Here is an 18,914-nt window from a genome sequence, read left to right as displayed (position 1 = left end):
GTGAAATTCCGACGTGGGTTTTCTTGTCATGATATTGCACAATAGTAACATACAGTAAGGCATTGTCAAATGTTCACCATTCACAAATACCAGTGAATCAGGTTTCTTGAAAATGACAAGACAGGGAGTGCCCCATAGTTTATTGTTGGCAAAGGTACCAGCAACAGCATGAACACTAATGCTTTATTCCCCTTTCTTAAATACTCTCGTATGATAAAAGCTTCTTAAAATGTTAGTTGGCAGCCTATGCAGACCTGACAGGAGCAAAGAATGTAACAGAACTCCTCTGTCACTTCAACTGAATCATCCCCTAAATTAACAAGAAAAACAGCATCATTATAAATGCTCTCTGTCATAGTGACCTTTGACCACTTCAGTTTTTTCATCACTCATCGGTTTGTTTTTTTGTTAGGTATATTCGATCCAGGTTTCACTCTTCTATTCACATCCATCTATTTTGGAGCCTATCCCAGCTGACGTTGGGTGAGAGGCGGGGTTCAGCCTGGACAGGTCGCCAGTCCGTCATAAGGCCATAAGGAGCAATCAGGGGTTCAGTATCTTGCTCAAGGATACTTGGACATGGTCACCGGGGGAAGTGAGGATGGAACCGGCGACTCGTCCACTCTTACTCCGAGCCATGCCGCCCCTAACTATTTGAGCAGTGTTTAATATGTTTTTTTTTTTAATATTATAGATATAAATATATTAATGACGAGCCTTCTTTAAGGTAGTTCTTTCATATTTATCAATTTTATTTTAAATATTACATTTTGTCGAAAGTACTTTGAAACCATATCAATAAAGTTTTATGGTCTTATTGGTCAAAGTATCCAATTTGGTATAAGAAGGAATTTCATAATGTAAATTCATTCAGAAGTAGCTTTTAATGTGATCAATTTAAACATTTATTTGCGGGGGACTTATATCTATTTATTTTTAATCTGTATCTTCATCTCGCCTGTACATCAGCTGATCGCCGGAACCGGAAGAGGGAAACGCATGGATTAGTGTGTTTACAACTCCAACCGTCCTGGATGAACTCCCTCCCGCCCCCCCGGAGCTGAACGGACCTACACATTTAGAGTTCCCGTAATGATTATTAGAGCCAGGTATTTTCCAGTAGAGACCAGTTTTTGTGGCGGGGGGTGGGGGTCTTGTCATCATCATCATCATCGCGGACAAATTGTTGTGTGAATTAGGAATCGTCCGACCACCCATCACCATCTGTGGAAGTGGGACAAGTGAACAGATGGCGCATCCAAGCCGGGCTACAGGGCTGCTGACGGTTAGAACAGCACTGGAGGGGGGGATCGATCAGTGAAACCAAAACGTTGATTGGCGCTGGTTATCTTTTGCATATTGATGTCAGAGTGACTCGGATGGGAGTGGGTGACAGGAAACTCATCGATCGATCACATTTTGCGCGCTGCGATCGGCCACCAGCATCAACTTAATCCCCCCTTTGACGTGTTCGTGTGTGGGTGAACAATGGTGGATAACCGCTACGCCACAGCTCTGGTCATCGCCTGCGTCCTGAGCATCCTGGCAACCGTTTATCTCTCGGTGGCCGTAGGGACGCAGCACTGGTACCAGTACAGCAGCCCCACCGTGCGCGGAGAGGCCAACGTGTCCGAACTGCGCTCCCTCTATGAGGAGTTCATGGACGGGGAGTTCGATGAGAAAACCTACAGCGACACCTTGTTCAGACTCAACGGGACCGTGGGCCTCTGGTGGCGGTGTGTGCTGGTCCCTGGTGGTCCTCAGTGGTACAAGGAGCCAGGTAGGTTCATCTCTTCAGACGGATGAGTCAGGTGTTAATCATTTAGGAGCTTGTTTCTCAGGTACTGTAGATGCCACCAGGTGTGACTCATCTACAGCCCAAATATATCTCTTGGACTGTGTCCAAGTACTGTCTTTTGTTATATGTGATTAATGGAGACTGTATCTTAAAACAAACAAATAAATGATAATGGAGTCTTTGATTACCACACACTATTTGCTGCTGTTGTTTAACTAAGGGATACATTTGCACTGGGGATGAAGTTAATCAGCAACCCTGATTTGTCTCATGTCAACAAAATACTTTATATTTTATCAAACTGTTTACATGGTTCATGGAAGGAACAGACCCTCCTACAAACAGGGGTGGAACTAGCGATTTTTGAATGGGGGTGGGGAGGGGGGGCTACTTCTGAAGAGTGAAATGGCAGAAAATGAACAAGTGTGTTCACCGGAAATTTAGAAAAAAGTCCATTCATTTTGTGAATGTTAGTCCGAGTGAAATCATACAAATTTGAATTTCTCAAAGTTGTACTACAACACCTAGATAACGAGGTTGGGAATGAAATTACTATTGAATGCTAACGCTTTAACTGGCTTGGTTTTCTGCACATATTCTATAGGATCCACTGTGATTAACCTGAAGGTCAAACACTAAACAATGGGGGGGGGGGTTATAACATCATGAAACTACTGTAGAAAACATGGCATTTGTTGACAAAAAGGGAAACGTCATGTATTTGCTGAAGGAGTTGTCCCTTTTTCTTTAAGTTTTTGAATTTAAGACAGGCATTCCAAAGGTACGCCGTTAACTGCTGGTTAACTTTTTTAGCAAGAGAGGGCTACCATTCAGGAAGTGCACATACTGTACTTTGGGGAATTGATCACTACTAGATCACCAAAGTACTCCAATTAAATAACCTAAGTGAACGATAACTGTAGCTGGAGTATACTGTACATGTAAATACAGTGATTGTTTGACCCTAACCTGGCATTTGTTTGGCATGGTTGTGTCACATGTCTCTATGCACAGGTGAAAATATTACTTTCACTAGAAAATATCGTCCTTGTTGTCCTCCACTTATCTGGTTGGTCTGGGTCGTGGGGGCAGCAGCCTCAGCAAGGAAGCCCAGACTGTTCTCTCCCCAGCCACTTTCACCAGCTGTTCTGGGGGAATCCTGAGGCGTTCCCAGGCCAGCCAGCCCCAAGGCCTCCTCCCGGTCTGACATGCCTGGAAAACTTCCCGAGGGAGGGGTCCAGGAGGCATACTCACCATCCCACCACCAAACTCGACCCTCTTCACCATCTGGCTGCGCCTAGTAATGCTGTCCATAAAAATTATGGTCAGAACCAGTGACAAAGGGCGCCTTGGCGGAGTCCAACCCTCACTGGGAACAAGTCTGACTTACTGCCGGCAACATGAACCAGACTTTCACTCCTCTGGTAGAAAGACTGAATGGCCCTTCAGCCATCCGGCCCATATTCCCGGAGTACCCCCCACAGGGTGCTCCTGGGAATATGGTCATAAGCCTTCTCCAAATCCACAAAGCACATGTGCACTGGTTGGGATAACTCACATGCCCCCTCCACCACCCTAGCGAGGGTGAAGAGCTGATACACCGTTCCATGGCTAAGGTGAAAACCTCATTGCTCCTCCTCAAGCTGAGGTTCGACTATCGCCCTGACCCTCCTCTCCCTCGCATAGACCTTTCCAGGGAGGCTGAGGAGTGTCATCCCGCGATAGTTGGAACAAACCCTCTGGTCCCCTTTCTTAAAAATGGGGCGTTGATGTTCCCCAGTAGGACAATGAGTCCCCAGTTGGGGCGCCAACCAGCACCTTTCCCAGGGACTCCAGGAAGGGTGGGTAAGCTGAACTGTTGTTCCGCGCATAAGCGTACAGGGAGAGAGTCTGGGGACTAACAAAAAGCCTACCTCGGCCCTCCACCTCTCACCTGGAGCAACCCCAATGAAGGAGAGAGTCCAACCCCTCTAAAGGACTTGGGTTCCGGACCCGGAGCAATGTGTTGAGGTGAGGCTGACTATGTCCAGCCGGTAACACTCAACCTTTTCCACCAGCTCTGGCTTCTTCCCCGCCAGAGAGGTGACATTCCATGTTCCAAAAGCCAGCTTCCATGTCTGGGGATCAAACAGCCAAGGCCCCCATGGGCTAAGGCCCAACCACCAGGTGCTCGCCAACGGGCCCCTACCCCAGGCCTGGCTCCAGGGCGGGGCCCCGGTAACCTTCCGGGCTGGGTACACAAACTCCTAGTTCTTCTTTCCATGAAGGCTCTTTTGAACCGTTCTTTGTCTGGTCCTTTGGCTAGGACAAATCTGCCGTGGGTGACCCTACCAGGGGAAAATGCCCCAGACAGCATAGCTCCTAGGGTCATTTGGGCACTCAAACTCCTCCACCACGATAAGGTGATAGTTCCAGGAGGAGCTAGAAAATAGCACTGATGAATATTGAGCAGTGATAAGTTTTCCAGTTTAATGTGATGAAAGTTGCTCAAATGGGTGGAAAACTGGCAATCTGACAACATTGGGGCTCGTGGATTTGAAAAAGGGCATCAAGGGTCTATGCTACTGACTACAAAACACATTTACTCTTATTTTTTGTGGTCAAAACAGGAAAAAAGGTCAACATCTGTGGTGTGAGGCAGCAGTCCTTGAAGTTAATCTGACTTCAATTGATTATCCGTACTAGAGATATGGAGGATCAGTGGAGACAGTCAAGATAACGGAAGGGGCTGAAAAAGTAGGTTTGAAGTACATGTGCACTTGTTTCCAAGCCTTTTCAGTCCTGTAACTGCTGAAGCATTCAGCTTCCTTCTGCATATCCTCTTTCCCATGAATGGTGCTAGTACCATCAGAGGCTAGGCTGGCACCACTAGCATTAATGTTAGGTCTGTCAGAAAATATACTGGAAGCCCCCAAGCACATGGTTTCGGTGAAAATACATTAAGTGGGGAAAAAAGGCACGTGTATCAATTATCTATTAATCAATTGAAAAATAAAATCAATTCATCAGACTTTAAGGAGAACATTTACTAACAGCATGTATTATAAAATGTGATCATTGAGAAAGAATCCATTAATTAATTACAGCTGGATTACTGCAAACCGTGATGTGATCGAAGGAATTATTCTGCCTTTTAATGTCACACCCAAGTTTAGGCATCAGTAGTGTCTCACAACAAGCTTGTAGGACTGGTTGAGTGGTTATGAAGACAACCAGGAGTCGCTTTTTTAAAGAATGGTGAGTAATCTGCAATTGTTTGTATAGGAGTGTCTGTCTGAGCATGCCTTACGGCTATTTCATAGTTTGTGTGTCTGTCTGTTAAGGTCTGTTAAGGTGCACTGATCCACGCAAAGCAGGGTGAATCTGCTTGATCCTGTCCACCCACTACCCAAAATTTGTGCCTATGTCAACTACACTGAAAGAACAGGTGTTAAAGCTTTTCAGATTGCACATGCATGAAACACCAGACCAACACTCAATTAAAGTGTGACTAGGATGGCGTTAGCACGTAGCTCCAGTTATACCTGGATTTGCTGCTGGGCCTCCTGTTGGACAGCAAGACAAATTCAGTAGTGTCAGCCTGAAATGGGTAACTCAAAGAAAACCAAATCAACTTTGATATTAAATGATAGTTTTGGTTCATTTTTCTTGTGTAATGGAATGGCAAGGGCTCAAACCCTGGGCCTTCAGGCAACAGTGCAAACTGAACCACTTTCCTTTCAACCTGGCCGGAGCTCTATGGACGGAGCTGAAAATTACATCCATCCATCCATTTTCTACCGCTTATCCTGTTAAGGGTTGCGGGGGGGGGGGGGGGGACTGGAGCCTATGGTCGCAGCAATACTTAGGTCCCTAGCATCTTTCTGTTTTTACATTTAAATGTCATCAATAAGAGAGATTGATGGATTCTGAAGGAACATATGTATTAATGTACCATAGAAGAAGAGTAAAGGCCTGAAATTATTTGGTTGCAGAATTACAATCAGAACCATTGAGAGCCCAGAATGAGTAAAATATACTGTCAAGAGCTAGTACAACTCTTGAGTACTCCTTGATCATGATGTCTTAAGAGAACCTGGCATGCCAGCAACCACTGGTGGAAGTCTTATGGAAAATCAGGATACGTTACATGTATGTTCAGAAGTTGTCTTGAGCATCTCGTCTCAGGCAATTAAAACTGGAACTTAACCAAAGAAGCTAAGCTCGGAGCTGGAGAGTCACAATTTCAAACTTTGTGTGATGGAGAAGTTTTACTTATTTTGTTGGAGGGTGCTTTCCCCCCAGTACCAATAGATCTTCCATGCTTTAGCGGGGATGTGCATGGGACTGGCAAATCCCGACAAAACTACATACTGGTTATCTATTTGCAGAGGAAAAAAACAAAAACAAAAATGCTTGTAAAAGTTCTATTCATTTACCACTGGGATCCAGTCCTCCTCCATTCCTCAGTGTATTTCGTGACGTCAAACTGGAAAACACCTAATTCAGATTTGACAGGAGGATGCGAGGAATTTTTGACCGCACTCTCATCCCCTAACATGAACTTGAGTTCCCACAATTGCTTCCTGGTGCAGGTGCAGGTGAAATGGTTTGTAATTATTGCTAGCTTAGCATTAGTTATTGGTGTTGCCATGTGTGGCAGAGCAGAAATGGCAAAACACACATTGTATGTGTTCAGCACCTGACATACTGGAAGGGCACTCCCAGTGCAGCACATCATCCAATCAAGTCACCATCTGTGGTTGGAAATCTGCTACAGTTTCGCTCAGTGATTGACGTCGGGCCATCAATTGTCATGCTCCCTGACAAGCCACAGTCTATTACAATTGCTGCTGTCACAACACGTAGAGGTTCAGTGTCTTGCTCAATGTTACTTCGACATGGTCACCGGGGGAAGTGAGGATCAAACCAGCAACCCTTTGGTTGCTAGACGGCCAGGCTACCTCTGAGCCATGGCGCGCCATTCCTCCTAATATATTGTCTATAAATCAGTTGAAATCATGCAGTTTCTCCAAAAAGCTAGAAAACATGCCGATACCTAAATGCAGTGGTAAAGGAAAAATAGAGCGAAAAATGGTTTGCTAATAAATGACTAGCTCATGCTTAACTGCTGGGTCTTTAACTTCTTTCAGATGTCAAGGTGGTGTTGGAATGCAGAAGTTTCTCACTGCCTCAGCAGTTCACTCCCAAGTACAAAGAACCAGGAAACCACAACAGTGGGGAGGACATGCTGCGGACATGTAAGTTAAATCCATGACCTCGTTCAAGATGTGTGACACATTTGGGAAGGTCATGGATTTAAATTGGGGAACCGATGTGGAGATGATCATTGAAATCTAACAATGGCATTTAAATCCCCTTTTATAGGGTTCATATTGTCATAAAATACCTAGTAAATTAATAGATTTTTAAAAAATATTACTGTCCAAGCCTGGAAAATTTTTGAAAAATAAATAAACACAGAAGATTTGGGGAAAAAAAGTCATGGAAATTTGCTCCACCAGTACCTGACAACAGTAAACTGTACCTGGTTCAGGTAAGATTGGCAGAGAAAAAAATGTTTTTTTTTTTGTTAATATTGGTTCACTTAAATTCATGTTCATGCTGTATCAAACTTCATTTTATTTAAATGTACAGAGGTAAATTTTAATTTGGATTTAAGTTTGTATTTCAAGAGAAAATAGACATTTCAGATAATGTGCAGTCATTAAAAATGTCCTTTAAAAATCCAGCTTATGAGTACTCTGAAATTTTGTCTCTGGATAAGATGACACAGGAAGTAAAAAAAAGAATTAATGAAAACTTTTAAACTGTGGGTACGAATTATACATAGTAAGTGCCATAGTTCCAAATCAGCAGCCCTCATTCATCCCTCAAGTTAGTTTGACGTACCTGCATCTGTATGTATGCTCAGACCTGTGGAGGTGCCAGTTCCTTCTGCCACTGGTGTCTCTGGGCCTGGTGGTGCTGGCAGGCCTGATCGGGTTCTTCGCCTGCCTCTGTCGAAGCCTCACTCCAACACTGGGTGTGGGGGTCCTTCATCTTCTGGCTGGTGAGTTACATCAAGCCTCACCAGACTACTTGACTTACAACTGGCAGTTGGCCACTTTCACTATAAAGAGATTAATTTTAAAAAAAGTCTTATAAGTACATGTTTTAAGTTTGAAACATTCAGAAAATTACTTGAAATTATCAACATAATGATGGGGGGGGGGGGGACCCAGTTCTGATGTTAACGCTGATATTTTTGAAGTGTATGTTAGTAGTACTGATGTTCTACTTTACTGATGTGAACGAATGAAACAACAAGCTTAATATTACCTGTAACCTTACATGGTGAATTTGATGCCATGTCACCGTCATCTTTGACGCTGGCTGCCGCCTTACTGCCACTGATGGCGCTAGCTGCAGGTGTGCTGCTAATACAACTAGCTAACATTGCTGCAGGAGACTTAGCTTTGCGGCCAGTTTTGAGGCTGACTGTGCAGTTGTCAGATATTAAATTAATCTGGTTCACCAGGCACTTCCCCAAGATAGATTATTGTCCTGAAAAGTCTTACACGTTGCATCACAAAAGCTGTGCTAAGCTAAGTGTAGCGACACTTATGACGCACCAGTACTGCTCTCACATTAAAAACAAATGGGATAGTCTCTCTCTTTCTTCCCGTTCTCTGGCTGTCACCGTGATAGGATCTTGTACCAAAATTTGGTAACCTTCAATTTAAAATAGTCCAATGTGACCCAGTTGGTACCCTTAAGAGTTTGATACCCAGCCTTAGCAGAGATGTCTACTGAATTAGCATGCTAACTATCAACCCCAGCCGTCAGGGAACGTTCCTACAAAATTGGCCAAATATTTCCTACAAGTTCTAAAAACGCCAGGTTAAATATTTATTAAGATCTTGAAGGGACTTGTTGAGTGGTCCAACAAACATTTTTTTTGTCAAGATTTTTTTTTTTTTCAACTGATTTTTAGGACTGTATCCTAACTTTGAGGTAGAATGTTCTGGCAACGCATTGAAAACTTCCTGACAGAAAAAAACATTCTCAGAGCAAAAAGTCTTAAATTTCACCTGTAGGATACTGATTTAAATGTATGTTGTAAAAAAATGTCTATGTATGCAATTCTGGGCAGGTATGACATAGTTAATCCCCTTGTCCGCTGCCCTGCAGGTCTCTGCACGTTAGCCACGGTGTGCTGCTACCTGGCAGGGATGGACCTACTCCACAGAGTCTCCATGCTGCCCGACAAGGTGGACGGTTCCCTTGGCTGGTCCCTCTACTTGGCGCTCATTTCCTCACCGCTCCACATGATGGCTGCGGCGCTGCTTGTTTGGGCAGCACGCAGTCACAGTCAGAACTACTACCGCATGACCGCCTACCGGGTGGCGTAGCCTGAGCCACTGAGCTCTCTACCCTGTTCTGATTCACGCCCAACTCTGAAACCAAGATGCATTTTCGAATGACCTCGGACCAGGATGTGGGTTAATCTGTGCATTTTGACCTCTGATGGATTAAAGTGCATGTACACCACAGTATCGACCCTATCTGCTGTATTAAAAGATTAGATTTCTCTCTCTCCCTCTTTCAAGGGGTTATGGAACTGGTTTGAAAAGTCAACCAGAGAGATGCGTAGACGGCAACATATGTTTGCTTCTGAGTAACTTGTCACCAAGCTGAAAAGGATTAGATGTGTCCCACTTTCAAAATACGCGCTAATTAATCCAGGCCGTTAATATGTTGCACTGGAAAAGAGGGTAAAAGCCAGTTAGCTAAACCTTGAGTCTCATTTTTATCGTTTTAATTTTGGTAACATTGTTCTCAGCCAATGTCTGAACTCTTTGAAAAGGGAAGAGAAAGAGGCCAAGTTTTGAGACGAGTTTTGAGCTAAATCCATTCCAACATAGGTACATGAGGGATTTTGCTCAAAACTTGTCTCATTACTTGGCCTTTCTTTTCCCTTTTCTCTTCAGAAGCGTTCCCCATATTTTGTCCATTCTCACATCATAATTTAAAAGGATTCCTCATATTATTGGAGGGTTGTTGTACTATAGCAGCCAAAAAAAAAAAAAAAAACCTTTTTAAAATCTCTTCTCACATCTGGCTTTTATTGTGTAACAGAACAAGTTTGATTTGCATTCACTGGAGACACTTTTCACTAAAGCTGAAAGCTTGAAGAAGTTGAAACTTTCAAGTCCTTTGCAACTGCAAGCCTCTCACCCTTTTGGGTGTGGTTCCGTTTTACTCCATTGCACTTGTTAAAAACAAAGATATGTACAGCAGGTATAACGGGCACACTCTCGAACACTCGCCTGCAGCCAGATCAAATCACGTGAATTTATTTTGACGAATGTGTGCTGTTGTGTTGTACATTTTACTGCAGCTGCTTTGAAAAAATACGAAGTTAAAGGTACAGTTTGTAGGAATGAACACTGGCTAGCACCTTCCCTCATCTAACAATACTACATAGAAGGGTTGGTTACTGTTCACACTTCAACTGATATTGGTACCAGGACCAAATTGTACTTTGTTCTATGTCTAAAGTAAAGTGATTTCAGCTGGACAATGGAGTAAGTCCAAATGTCTCAATTCCCAGGTATGATGCTTATGTTAGCTACAACTAACAAAGCTTACTGAGGCTAAGGACGTGCAGACGGCACATACTTACATTTCACGTTTCCGGTGTTTCCTCAGGTTATCATAACTAATGCAGAGAATTTTGTCCGGTTTCAGAAAGCGTAACCATGATTGACAATGTTTTCAGCGTGCGTGGCCATGACTATATATTAGGGTAAATAGATGGTAAGAATGCGCACACTTTACTTTTTCTTCTACCCCATGGTGTACCCTTTCTGAAGGTGTCCGCAACCTTACTCCTTCAGATACTCACCAACATTATAGACCAAAGGAAGGGGCTGGGGACTGAGAGCTTTACTGTCCAGCTCATGCTAAAGATGGCAGCATTTTCTTCTTTCTTATCACCCCGATACTCTGGTGTCATTCTGGTAATATGCTGCCCCCTTTTGGTGTGGAGTAAAAAGCCTCTATGCGCCTTAATCAATGGATCCCGGTGAACTTGCTGCTGCGCATGGCAGGTGAAATAAAATGCTTTGAATACTTAACCAATTAGAATTGTTAAGCACTCAAAAATTCATTTGGAATGCACTACCTTTTTGAGTTGGAAATTTTATTGGGGGGGGGGGGGGTTGATCGATTACCTCAGGACTAAATTTGGACCTTGCTTCATGCAATCAAAAGTCATAGAGTTTCTTAATATTTCCCAAGTTCCCAGGTGAAGTTCTTGTGGTGGAGGTGCATATTGAGAACTTGCGTTCCTCGTTGGTGGGAGAAACCTTTATTTTGTCGACTTAGTTTTATCACAAGAGTCCCTTTTAACCAGAAAGAAACAGTAAGTAAAGCATAAAAGAAACAAGTTTGTTCTCTTCGCTGAGATTTCTGCTGATTTCTGCATGATGACAATTCTTACAAATTGTACCTTTTATTTGGCTTTAATGAAGAGTACAGTAAGAGAGGTAATTACAGTACTAATATACTATATATGGTGCGATGAAGCCTAAAGGCTTTCGTTCATGCTTTTTTTTGTAAACTTTGTGGTATTTATTTATTTATAACCGTTACTAAAGTCAGACTGTTTGAATTTGTTTACCCAGCGTATTGTTTTATATTTATTTATTCATTCTCAAGCATAATAGTCATGTTTTGAAGGATTTTGTAGGCTTTTGTAGAAAAGATGAAAAAGGTCATTCATCCATCTTGCTTGTGCTTCTTGTGTTTTGTTAAATGATTATGAACTGGTTTCCACGTCCGTATTTGATTTTGTCCTTTCCTTTTTATATCTTATCGATTTGTTTTTCCCATTCTGAAAAAAACAAAACAACAAAAAACAAAAAAAAAAAACCTGTTTCAAATGGAAATTAACTGAACCCTGTCAGGCATTCTGAATGTATTTTAAAGGCCATATTGCGATACGCTACTGTATTCCTTTGCACTTCCATTGTGTCCTGAATATTGCTGTTGTGACTGTTGTTGAATTTCTATTTTTTTGACCGTGTAAATATCGCAATAGTCCAAGAAATTAAAAGATATTATGGTGAGATGTTATATGTCTCCGTAAACATCGAAGAGGTCTCTTTAATAGATCTGATTGTATGTTACGTATTCAGCCTTCAAACACAAGAACTGGTTGAACCCTTGAATCCACCGTACTAAATATACATAACACCTGGTATCACCTCGTGAACGGTTTTGTCACTCTACAGTGAATGTGTCGTACAATCTCCAGTTGCAATGCTTTTTAATTGTACACTGACATTGCGTGTTGATGTGAACAGACACATGCACGTGTGCGTGTTCCGAGCAACTGCTGTCATTTCAATAAAAGCTTGTTTCTTTTTTCTTTTTTTTTTTAAAAGGTGTTCACGTCAGTCTGTATCCCAGTATCAAATACTGTCCTTGTAGAGGGCCATCCTCACTCCTCCTCTTCCTCCTCTTCTTCTGATCCGAAACTCTCTCGATTTGCTTGTTCCTCCTGCTCTGTCTGCGCCCGGATCGGTGGGATCATCACGCATCTTTTCCTCGCCAGGGAGAGCGCGATGCCCTTCTCGTAGTAGGCACATTCATTGATGAAGAAGGGATAAAGAGGTTCAGTCCCTTTATACCTCAGAGTGTCACCTGAGAAAGTCTGGAACAGAGGGTCTTCGGGGTGGAGGAGGCAAAAATCTCTGTCCTGTGAAAACACACGGTCGGTTATTTTGCAGCGTTTCTCGGTCAAATCTCAGCATGTCTGCGTTTGTGCGATAGCATGGCGGTTTACGGTCTACGCAGAGAATGGTAGAGCTATGGTTTAAATACAGAACATTTAGTCGAGACCAAGTACAGATACCTGTGTACAAAAAAAAAAAGTAGGTGGAAAAATGTGGTAAAATAAGGACTGATTCAACTTTTCTCACCGAAAAGTGAAAAACAGTCTGAGAAGTACACAAAGTACAAAAAAGTGTAAAAACTAGACCTTTGAAAGAGATTTGTCAGCCTGTTTTTGTGACAATGCTGACAATGATACGATGCAACACACACTGTTCACACTGAACTATGATCCGCGTGAGAAATACGCTGCACATTTACACCAAGGTGTTGTTTTTCTACGCTTCGCTGTCAATCCATCAAATTGATTTGATGAAGGAGTGATGCAAATAATAACGTCCAAATGAAAAAAGGAAAAAGACAAATAATTCTACTCTCAAACATCAAAACCAAAAACAAGTCCGAATTGGAAAAATGGCTGAATCGGAGAGGACGGCTATTTCTGGTCAGCTGTGTCGTAGGTACACACGCGAACGAAACAGCTACCCTGCGAGGAGCTGAGGTTGGACTGGAAGCTTGAACAATAATAAACTTTTATTTGGAAAAAAAAAAAAAAAAAAAGTTGCAAAGTGTTCCGAAACATGAAGATGTCATAAAATCATGATAAAATGATACGTTTTACTGACTACATTCCTGTTAAAACGTTTCTGTGTTTGTAACGTGGTTCCAATTATCACCCCTTGTGACTATTTCGGGCTCTTCTGGACTAAAATAGACTTTTAATCTGATCTCGTAAAAGCGGCTTATCTATGACTGATGGCAAAACAACGCAGAGGGAAAGAACAACACATCTAATGTTTCACCGTTCCATTTTCATGCCTTCCTCGGAGTGTTTTGGTAAGCAGACAACGTCCCAGATTCCCACGCTGTTGATGATCCTCTGACAGCAACAAACCTCAAAGGTTTTTTTTTTTTTTTTTTTTATGGTACGTCCACCCTGTTTTGACGTCGATTGGCACTGTGCTCGTCTGCAGGTATGGCGATGACTCAAAGTAAAAAGACGCTGCCCTGACACTACAACTCCTGAACATGGTTTCATATTTCAGGTTACTACACACACTGATGATGCCTTTAAGCTTCTATTTATTCTATTTTCTACCCTCCAGAATAAATCGGAACAATAGAAGCATTCACCCGTCAGTGCTCGTCTCTCGTTCGTTTTGGAACCTGCCAATCCGACAGTTCTTTGTAACGTTTCCTGCGTAGTTTTAGCATCGCCTCTTATTCCAGGTTTTACAACTCACTGATGATGGCTGACAGCTGCATGTTTGTCACCCAGAATAAATAAGAATAAAGTAAGCATTCTCCTGCGAGTGTTTTTTTTGTTGGTTTTAAAATTTGCCGGTTGACAATTCTTCTTTAAAGTTTTGCGCAGTGCCACGTCTCTTACATTTCCGGGTTGAATATCTACCCGGCATCCATCCGAATCAAATCGGAGAAGTGTGTTTTTTGACGTGTTGAGTCCTTCTAGGTGAACTTACGAGCCTGCATCTTCAAGCAGCACTGGAACTCGGACAGCGGTCGACTTTTTAATGTACCTGGAGTTGAGGATGAATTGCTGCCGTGATATGGTGGGTCTCACGGTCTCTGGGGTAGTCGATGTGTCGGACCATGGTGAACACATCCACGTAACCCCCCTCAAAAATAGTACCTGAACATGAGAACAGAACGGGAAAGCCCCCCCCCCCCCCAAAAAAACAAAACAAAACAGCTGAATATCACAGTGCTTGCATGTTTTGGAGGGAACAAGTTGGACACATGCATCTACTTGTACCTGAGTTGAAGAAACGCACCCAATCGAGCACGTGCTGGACGCCTACTTTCATGGCTGTATAGATGTTTGACCTCACCACGCCGTGAGGTTGCGGACCGATCTCCATGGCTGCAGAGAATGGGTTTGAAATATCGCAGACGATCCAGTATTGTTAGGCGTTAGAACGGGAATAACTTACCAAACCCGTGTTTTCCCACTGAGTCTAGGGAATACGATTCCCTATGGGACACATCAAAGTGGATGTACCTCACTGGGATATCTGGCATCTGTCTCTGAAAGTGAGATATCAGTTGTGACTATAGGTTAGTAGCTTCAGCAGCCCTCAGAATGCAGTTTTCTTGAAGTGCTTCTACTTACCTGCAGGTGTCTGAATATGTGCAGGCAGATCCAGTCAGAGTCTGAGTACGCAATGAGGCACAAGCCCATGTTGGCGGTGGTGTTGTGGAGGTCGCACACAAGATTCACCGCCTGTGGACTCCCTTTAGGACCGAGCATGGCGTTAAGTTCTCGAGACCGGATCATCTCATAGGGGGCTGCGTCTGATATGGGACCACTAAGCAATAAAGGTACACGGAATATTCCAATGGACAAAGTAGCTCTTAGGATTATTAAGCCCTCAATTTGGTCTAAAAGGAAGTCAAGCCTGATGCCTGTTTGCAACTCCTCAGCCCTGAAATCTGTAGAAACTTCAAAGCAGGTTAAAGGAACTTGAAGGAACTACTTTCCCTCTGGGGGCTTTTTACGCCTCTGCACTTGCCAAAGGCGTTTCAAGTCATCCGTCCATCCGTCCCATTCCTTAATGCATCATTTCGGGAACACCTTGAGGAAATTCCTTCAAATTTGGCAACAACTTGCACTGGGACTTAAAGACAAACCGACCTAAACACGTTATCTTCGGAAGGCCTTGAGAGAATATCTTCGAGTACTCATCACATAGTTTTTACGCTGAGATAGTACCTTCCCTTCGGTAGGAGCTGAAAGATTATTCAAAGAAGGGGTCTCTAGAACTAAAGTTGTAACCAGTACCTGTAGTCTAGACATGTCAAAGAGGGGGGTACTTCAACCAAACTATGAAAAAGTATTTCCAGTGTGGAAGCGTCCTATTGTGGACGTCTTGTAACGGGCACTCGCCAAGCTTTGCCAAGTACACAACAGAAATCGGGGAAGAGGAGTCACAAAGAGCCGAAAGAAAGAGTCTTAAAGTGAGCAAGAGCAAATTTGCGCGTAGCAAGGTTTCATGAACGAGAGCCAACATCCCGCCTCATCACGATCAGAACTGTTACCGTGAGCTTCTTCAGCTCTCACTGCTGCCTTACTTGAGGACGGCGTGGGTGAAGCAACGGTTCAGGTCGGTGTCGAGGTATCTGCGGCACTGCTGCATGGCTCGCGGGTTGGACAGAACCATCTGCACGGACATAGCATCTTCTTTCCCCTTCTTTGCCTTCAGCAGCTCTCTCACCAGGTATACCCCGGATAGCTCGTTGCCATGGGTACCACCGCACACAGCGACCCGGGACAACCTCGGCAAACACACCACCTCCTCTACTTCCATCTGACTGAGGAGAGGCAGAGAGGAAGTGCATGAACTGGGAAGTATATGGAGCGTTACTCACTCGAGCAGATAAGGTGGCGTTCTCTCTATTGTCTCAAAGTAAACTTGATTTCCCTCCTGTCCCCCAGCAGGAGTCGTCAGTGCTGATGTTACAACGCTGCATCCACAAAGCAGAGATTGATTTTTGAAATCTTACCTCGCTCCCCTGGCTTGTTGATTAACTGTCAGGGCAGTTCCGAGTTTATATAAAAAAAAAAAAAGAAAAAAAGAGGAAGCTACAAATGTGCTGCACTCTAAAAGCAGATTAGAAGTCTCCTAACTGTGAAGGACAGCTCTCTGGAACAGGTTGGATTAAAAGCTCTGCATCAACAACCAGGAGATGAAACGAAAGGCAAGGCATCATAACATTGATCTTACCCAGTCTACCCTTTCTCTTCCCTCTCCCCCTGCCGTTTACCCTCTTCCACCCTCTCCCAGGCTTTCATGCAGTTTTCACTGATTCAGCATTCCCATCCCTCTCTCTGTGCGGGCTGTTATGCAAAACTCTGTAACTTGTCCACTGCACTGTGTCCCACTGTATCGTGGGCAGGGTGTGTCCTGAGTGAGATGTGGTGAATGGGCTTCCTGGTGTCCCAACGATTGAATTATATCCTTTCGACGCGACACGCTACGACATGGAAAGAGGGAGGAAGAAGGAATAAAGACTGATGAGTCATCTTCGAAGTTCCCAGTTGAAGAAAGTTGTCACTATCGTCTTAAACCGCCATGTGTGTTGTGGGGTTTCTCACTGCTACAGGAAGTGTCCTTGCCCTTTTAGTGGAAGCAATAATCCCTTATAAATATATAATAATATACTGAAGCAGCAGCAGAAGCCCCACCCAAGCTCATCCACACACACACACACACACACACACACACACACACACACACACACACACACAGACTCCATGTTTCTCTCTGCCTCATGTATAGAATGGTAGGTTCCAGTCTGCCTTTCAGAAAAATTGGCTAAAAATAAATCTGCTGGCATGACACAGCAGGAGAGGCGCCTGTGATGTGAACGATGGAAGAAAAATAACAACAGACGTCACATCACTAGCAAGATAAATGACGAGCTGAGGTTAACGTCCGAAATTCAAGATGGAAACCAGTATATGAGGACGTCTTACATGTGTGGGGGTTTTTTGTTTTTAAATTTTTTTATTTTTTTTTTTAAAGCTGACTGTGACATGAGTGAGATTCAGCTCAGGCTGGAGTCTGAGATGCTGATGTCACTGCTAGCTTTAGCATGCTAACATGCCCCATAATGGCTACAGTAACACACTTTGCTGGTATGATGTTTAGCATTAGCTTGTTAGCATGCTGACATTTTACTTTAAAAGGCAGGGCAGAATGAGAAACAGCCATGATGGTAGTGGCTTTAACTAGCTATCGCAAACAAATTATTTTTTTAATTAAAAAAAAATGAAATGCTATTTATTTCAAGAAAACATTAAGGTAAGAGATATTTAAATATTTTGAGAGAATTTCATGTACATTTATCCAGTTGAAGTGGAAATATTTGAGTCTGGACTTAGCTAGCGGGCTAACCAACAGTTAGAACACCATTGCTAGCTAGCTTAAATGCTCAATGAAGGGCATTTATGCACTTTATTATTATTATTATTATTATTATTTAACAGCCAAAACATGGTTAATTCTATATCAAGGATAAGCCAATATTGTATATTCCAATTTATTGAAATTGCATTTATATAATTTATTCAAAAATGTCTTCAGTTAATATGAAAGATGCAACTTTTGGCCTTCCTAACTGACAATAATTCTTTTGTTTTGGTTGCCATCATGTAAAACAAGAAAAAAGAATGTAAAAGATGTAAACATTAAGTTAGTAAGGGGGGGTTTTGCTATTTGCTTTTTGTTATTAAAAAATAATTACAAATCAACTATCAGAAAAGGGGCAGATCAATATTATTGACTGTTTTAGCTCATAAAAATGATGAATTAACTTGAGTTTAGAGGATATTGTTACATTAGCTTGAACTTCAACAAAACAAACTAGACATAACTTACATTTCTTCACCGCTAGCTAAGTCATTTCATCCTGCGTGGATACTTCATTTTTCATGCTGTGCTCACGTTGTGAAACGTGACAACAAATGTTAAAACAAAAAGTATGAAAAGTTATTTGTTTGACATTACAGCATTTGTTTATTACAGATTTTCTTTTCATACAAAATACTGAACAATGTCACATCTCCCCTCACTCAAGTATGGAAACTCCCTTTTTTTTTCACCCCTTCTCTCCTCTCAAGACAATCCTCTTCCAGTAATATGAGAGGAACCAAAAAAAACAACATGAAAAAAAGCTACCTTACAATTATCAGTACTATGATATGAATTCTTCTGCAGTTATAAAATCATAGTTATTTTCAATACTTTTAAATTCTTTGCCTCTTTATTCTTCATTTTTAAGTACACTTACAAACAACATTATGAAATTCACACGTATACACACACACACACACACACACGTACACACACACACCCTATTCCATATTTTTGGTGTCAAAATATACTTGCATATGTATGAACTCCTCGACTGGGATGTGACGTGTATTTTTACCACTGCATTTTTCGCTTTTTGTTCTTCTCTTTGCTCATTTGTATTCTACTTGACAGCATCGCCACCTATCCTGATCTTATAGAACCATTTTTACTGCATTTTGCTTCATCGTACTTGTAAAAGGCAAATTATTCTTCCAAATCTGGGGGGGGGGGGACGACAAGAAATTTCTCTTAATTGCAGTAAGCCTGTTTTTTTAGTATGGAAGCCAAAAAAGGCCACAATTGGAATTATTAAATACTTTAATGCTGTTTTTAATGCTGTTATAAAGCAGTTTTCTTGA

The 18,914-nt window shown here is 42.5% G+C and overlaps 2 protein-coding genes across 5 annotated transcripts; one reads left to right on the top strand and one right to left on the bottom strand.

The window, feature by feature from the left end:
• The first annotated feature begins 1,057 nt into the window (after positions 1-1,057).
• Positions 1,058-12,865, top strand: LOC147238609 (claudin domain-containing protein 1-like). The gene is made up of 4 exons (XM_086197392.1): positions 1,058-1,780; positions 6,931-7,038; positions 7,713-7,850; positions 8,972-12,865. The coding sequence occupies exons 1-4, from the start codon at positions 1,489-1,491 to the stop codon at positions 9,190-9,192; spliced, it is 759 nt and encodes a 252-aa protein (XP_086053518.1). The 5' UTR covers positions 1,058-1,488; the 3' UTR covers positions 9,193-12,865.
• On the bottom strand, positions 10,998-18,155 carry LOC147238608 (N-acyl-aromatic-L-amino acid amidohydrolase (carboxylate-forming) B-like). 4 transcript variants are annotated; one of them, XM_086197389.1, is made up of 8 exons: positions 16,423-16,809; positions 16,202-16,226; positions 15,770-16,009; positions 14,811-15,006; positions 14,632-14,725; positions 14,454-14,561; positions 14,218-14,330; positions 10,998-12,545 (listed from the first exon to the last, which is right to left on the bottom strand). In XM_086197389.1, the coding sequence occupies exons 3-8, from the start codon at positions 16,003-16,005 to the stop codon at positions 12,288-12,290; spliced, it is 1,005 nt and encodes a 334-aa protein (XP_086053515.1). In that variant the 5' UTR covers positions 16,006-16,009; positions 16,202-16,226; positions 16,423-16,809; the 3' UTR covers positions 10,998-12,287. The 4 variants fall into 4 exon arrangements, with proteins under 4 accessions (XP_086053515.1, XP_086053517.1, XP_086053514.1 ...); XM_086197391.1 differs by lacking the exons at positions 16,202-16,226; positions 16,423-16,809 and adding an exon at positions 18,079-18,155; XM_086197388.1 differs by having other exon boundaries at positions 16,202-16,809.
• Between the last annotated feature and the right edge of the window lie 759 nt (positions 18,156-18,914).

The sequence above is a fragment of the Aulostomus chinensis genome, chromosome 24, assembly GCF_037954235.1.
Source record: "Aulostomus chinensis isolate RoL2024-O1b breed Wild chromosome 24, RoL_Achi_v1.0, whole genome shotgun sequence".
Lineage (NCBI taxonomy): Eukaryota > Metazoa > Chordata > Actinopteri > Syngnathiformes > Aulostomidae > Aulostomus > Aulostomus chinensis.
Note: the sequence above shows the minus strand (reverse complement) of the source record. Positions and strands in the feature narration are given on the sequence as shown.

Coding starts and splice junctions, on each gene's coding strand:
- LOC147238609 (XM_086197392.1), top strand. CDS start 1,489: ATGGTGGATAACCGCTACGCCACAGCTCTGGTCATCGCCTGCGTCCTG. Junction 1,781..6,930: donor TCAGTGGTACAAGGAGCCAG/GTAGGTTCATCT, acceptor AACTTCTTTCAG/ATGTCAAGGTGGTGTTGGAA. Junction 7,039..7,712: donor GGAGGACATGCTGCGGACAT/GTAAGTTAAATC, acceptor ATGTATGCTCAG/ACCTGTGGAGGTGCCAGTTC.
- LOC147238608 (XM_086197391.1), bottom strand. CDS start 16,005: ATGGAAGTAGAGGAGGTGGTGTGTTTGCCGAGGTTGTCCCGGGTCGCT. Junction 14,726..14,810: donor ACATATTCAGACACCTGCAG/GTAAGTAGAAGC, acceptor TCTCACTTTCAG/AGACAGATGCCAGATATCCC. Junction 14,562..14,631: donor AGTGGGAAAACACGGGTTTG/GTAAGTTATTCC, acceptor CATTCTCTGCAG/CCATGGAGATCGGTCCGCAA.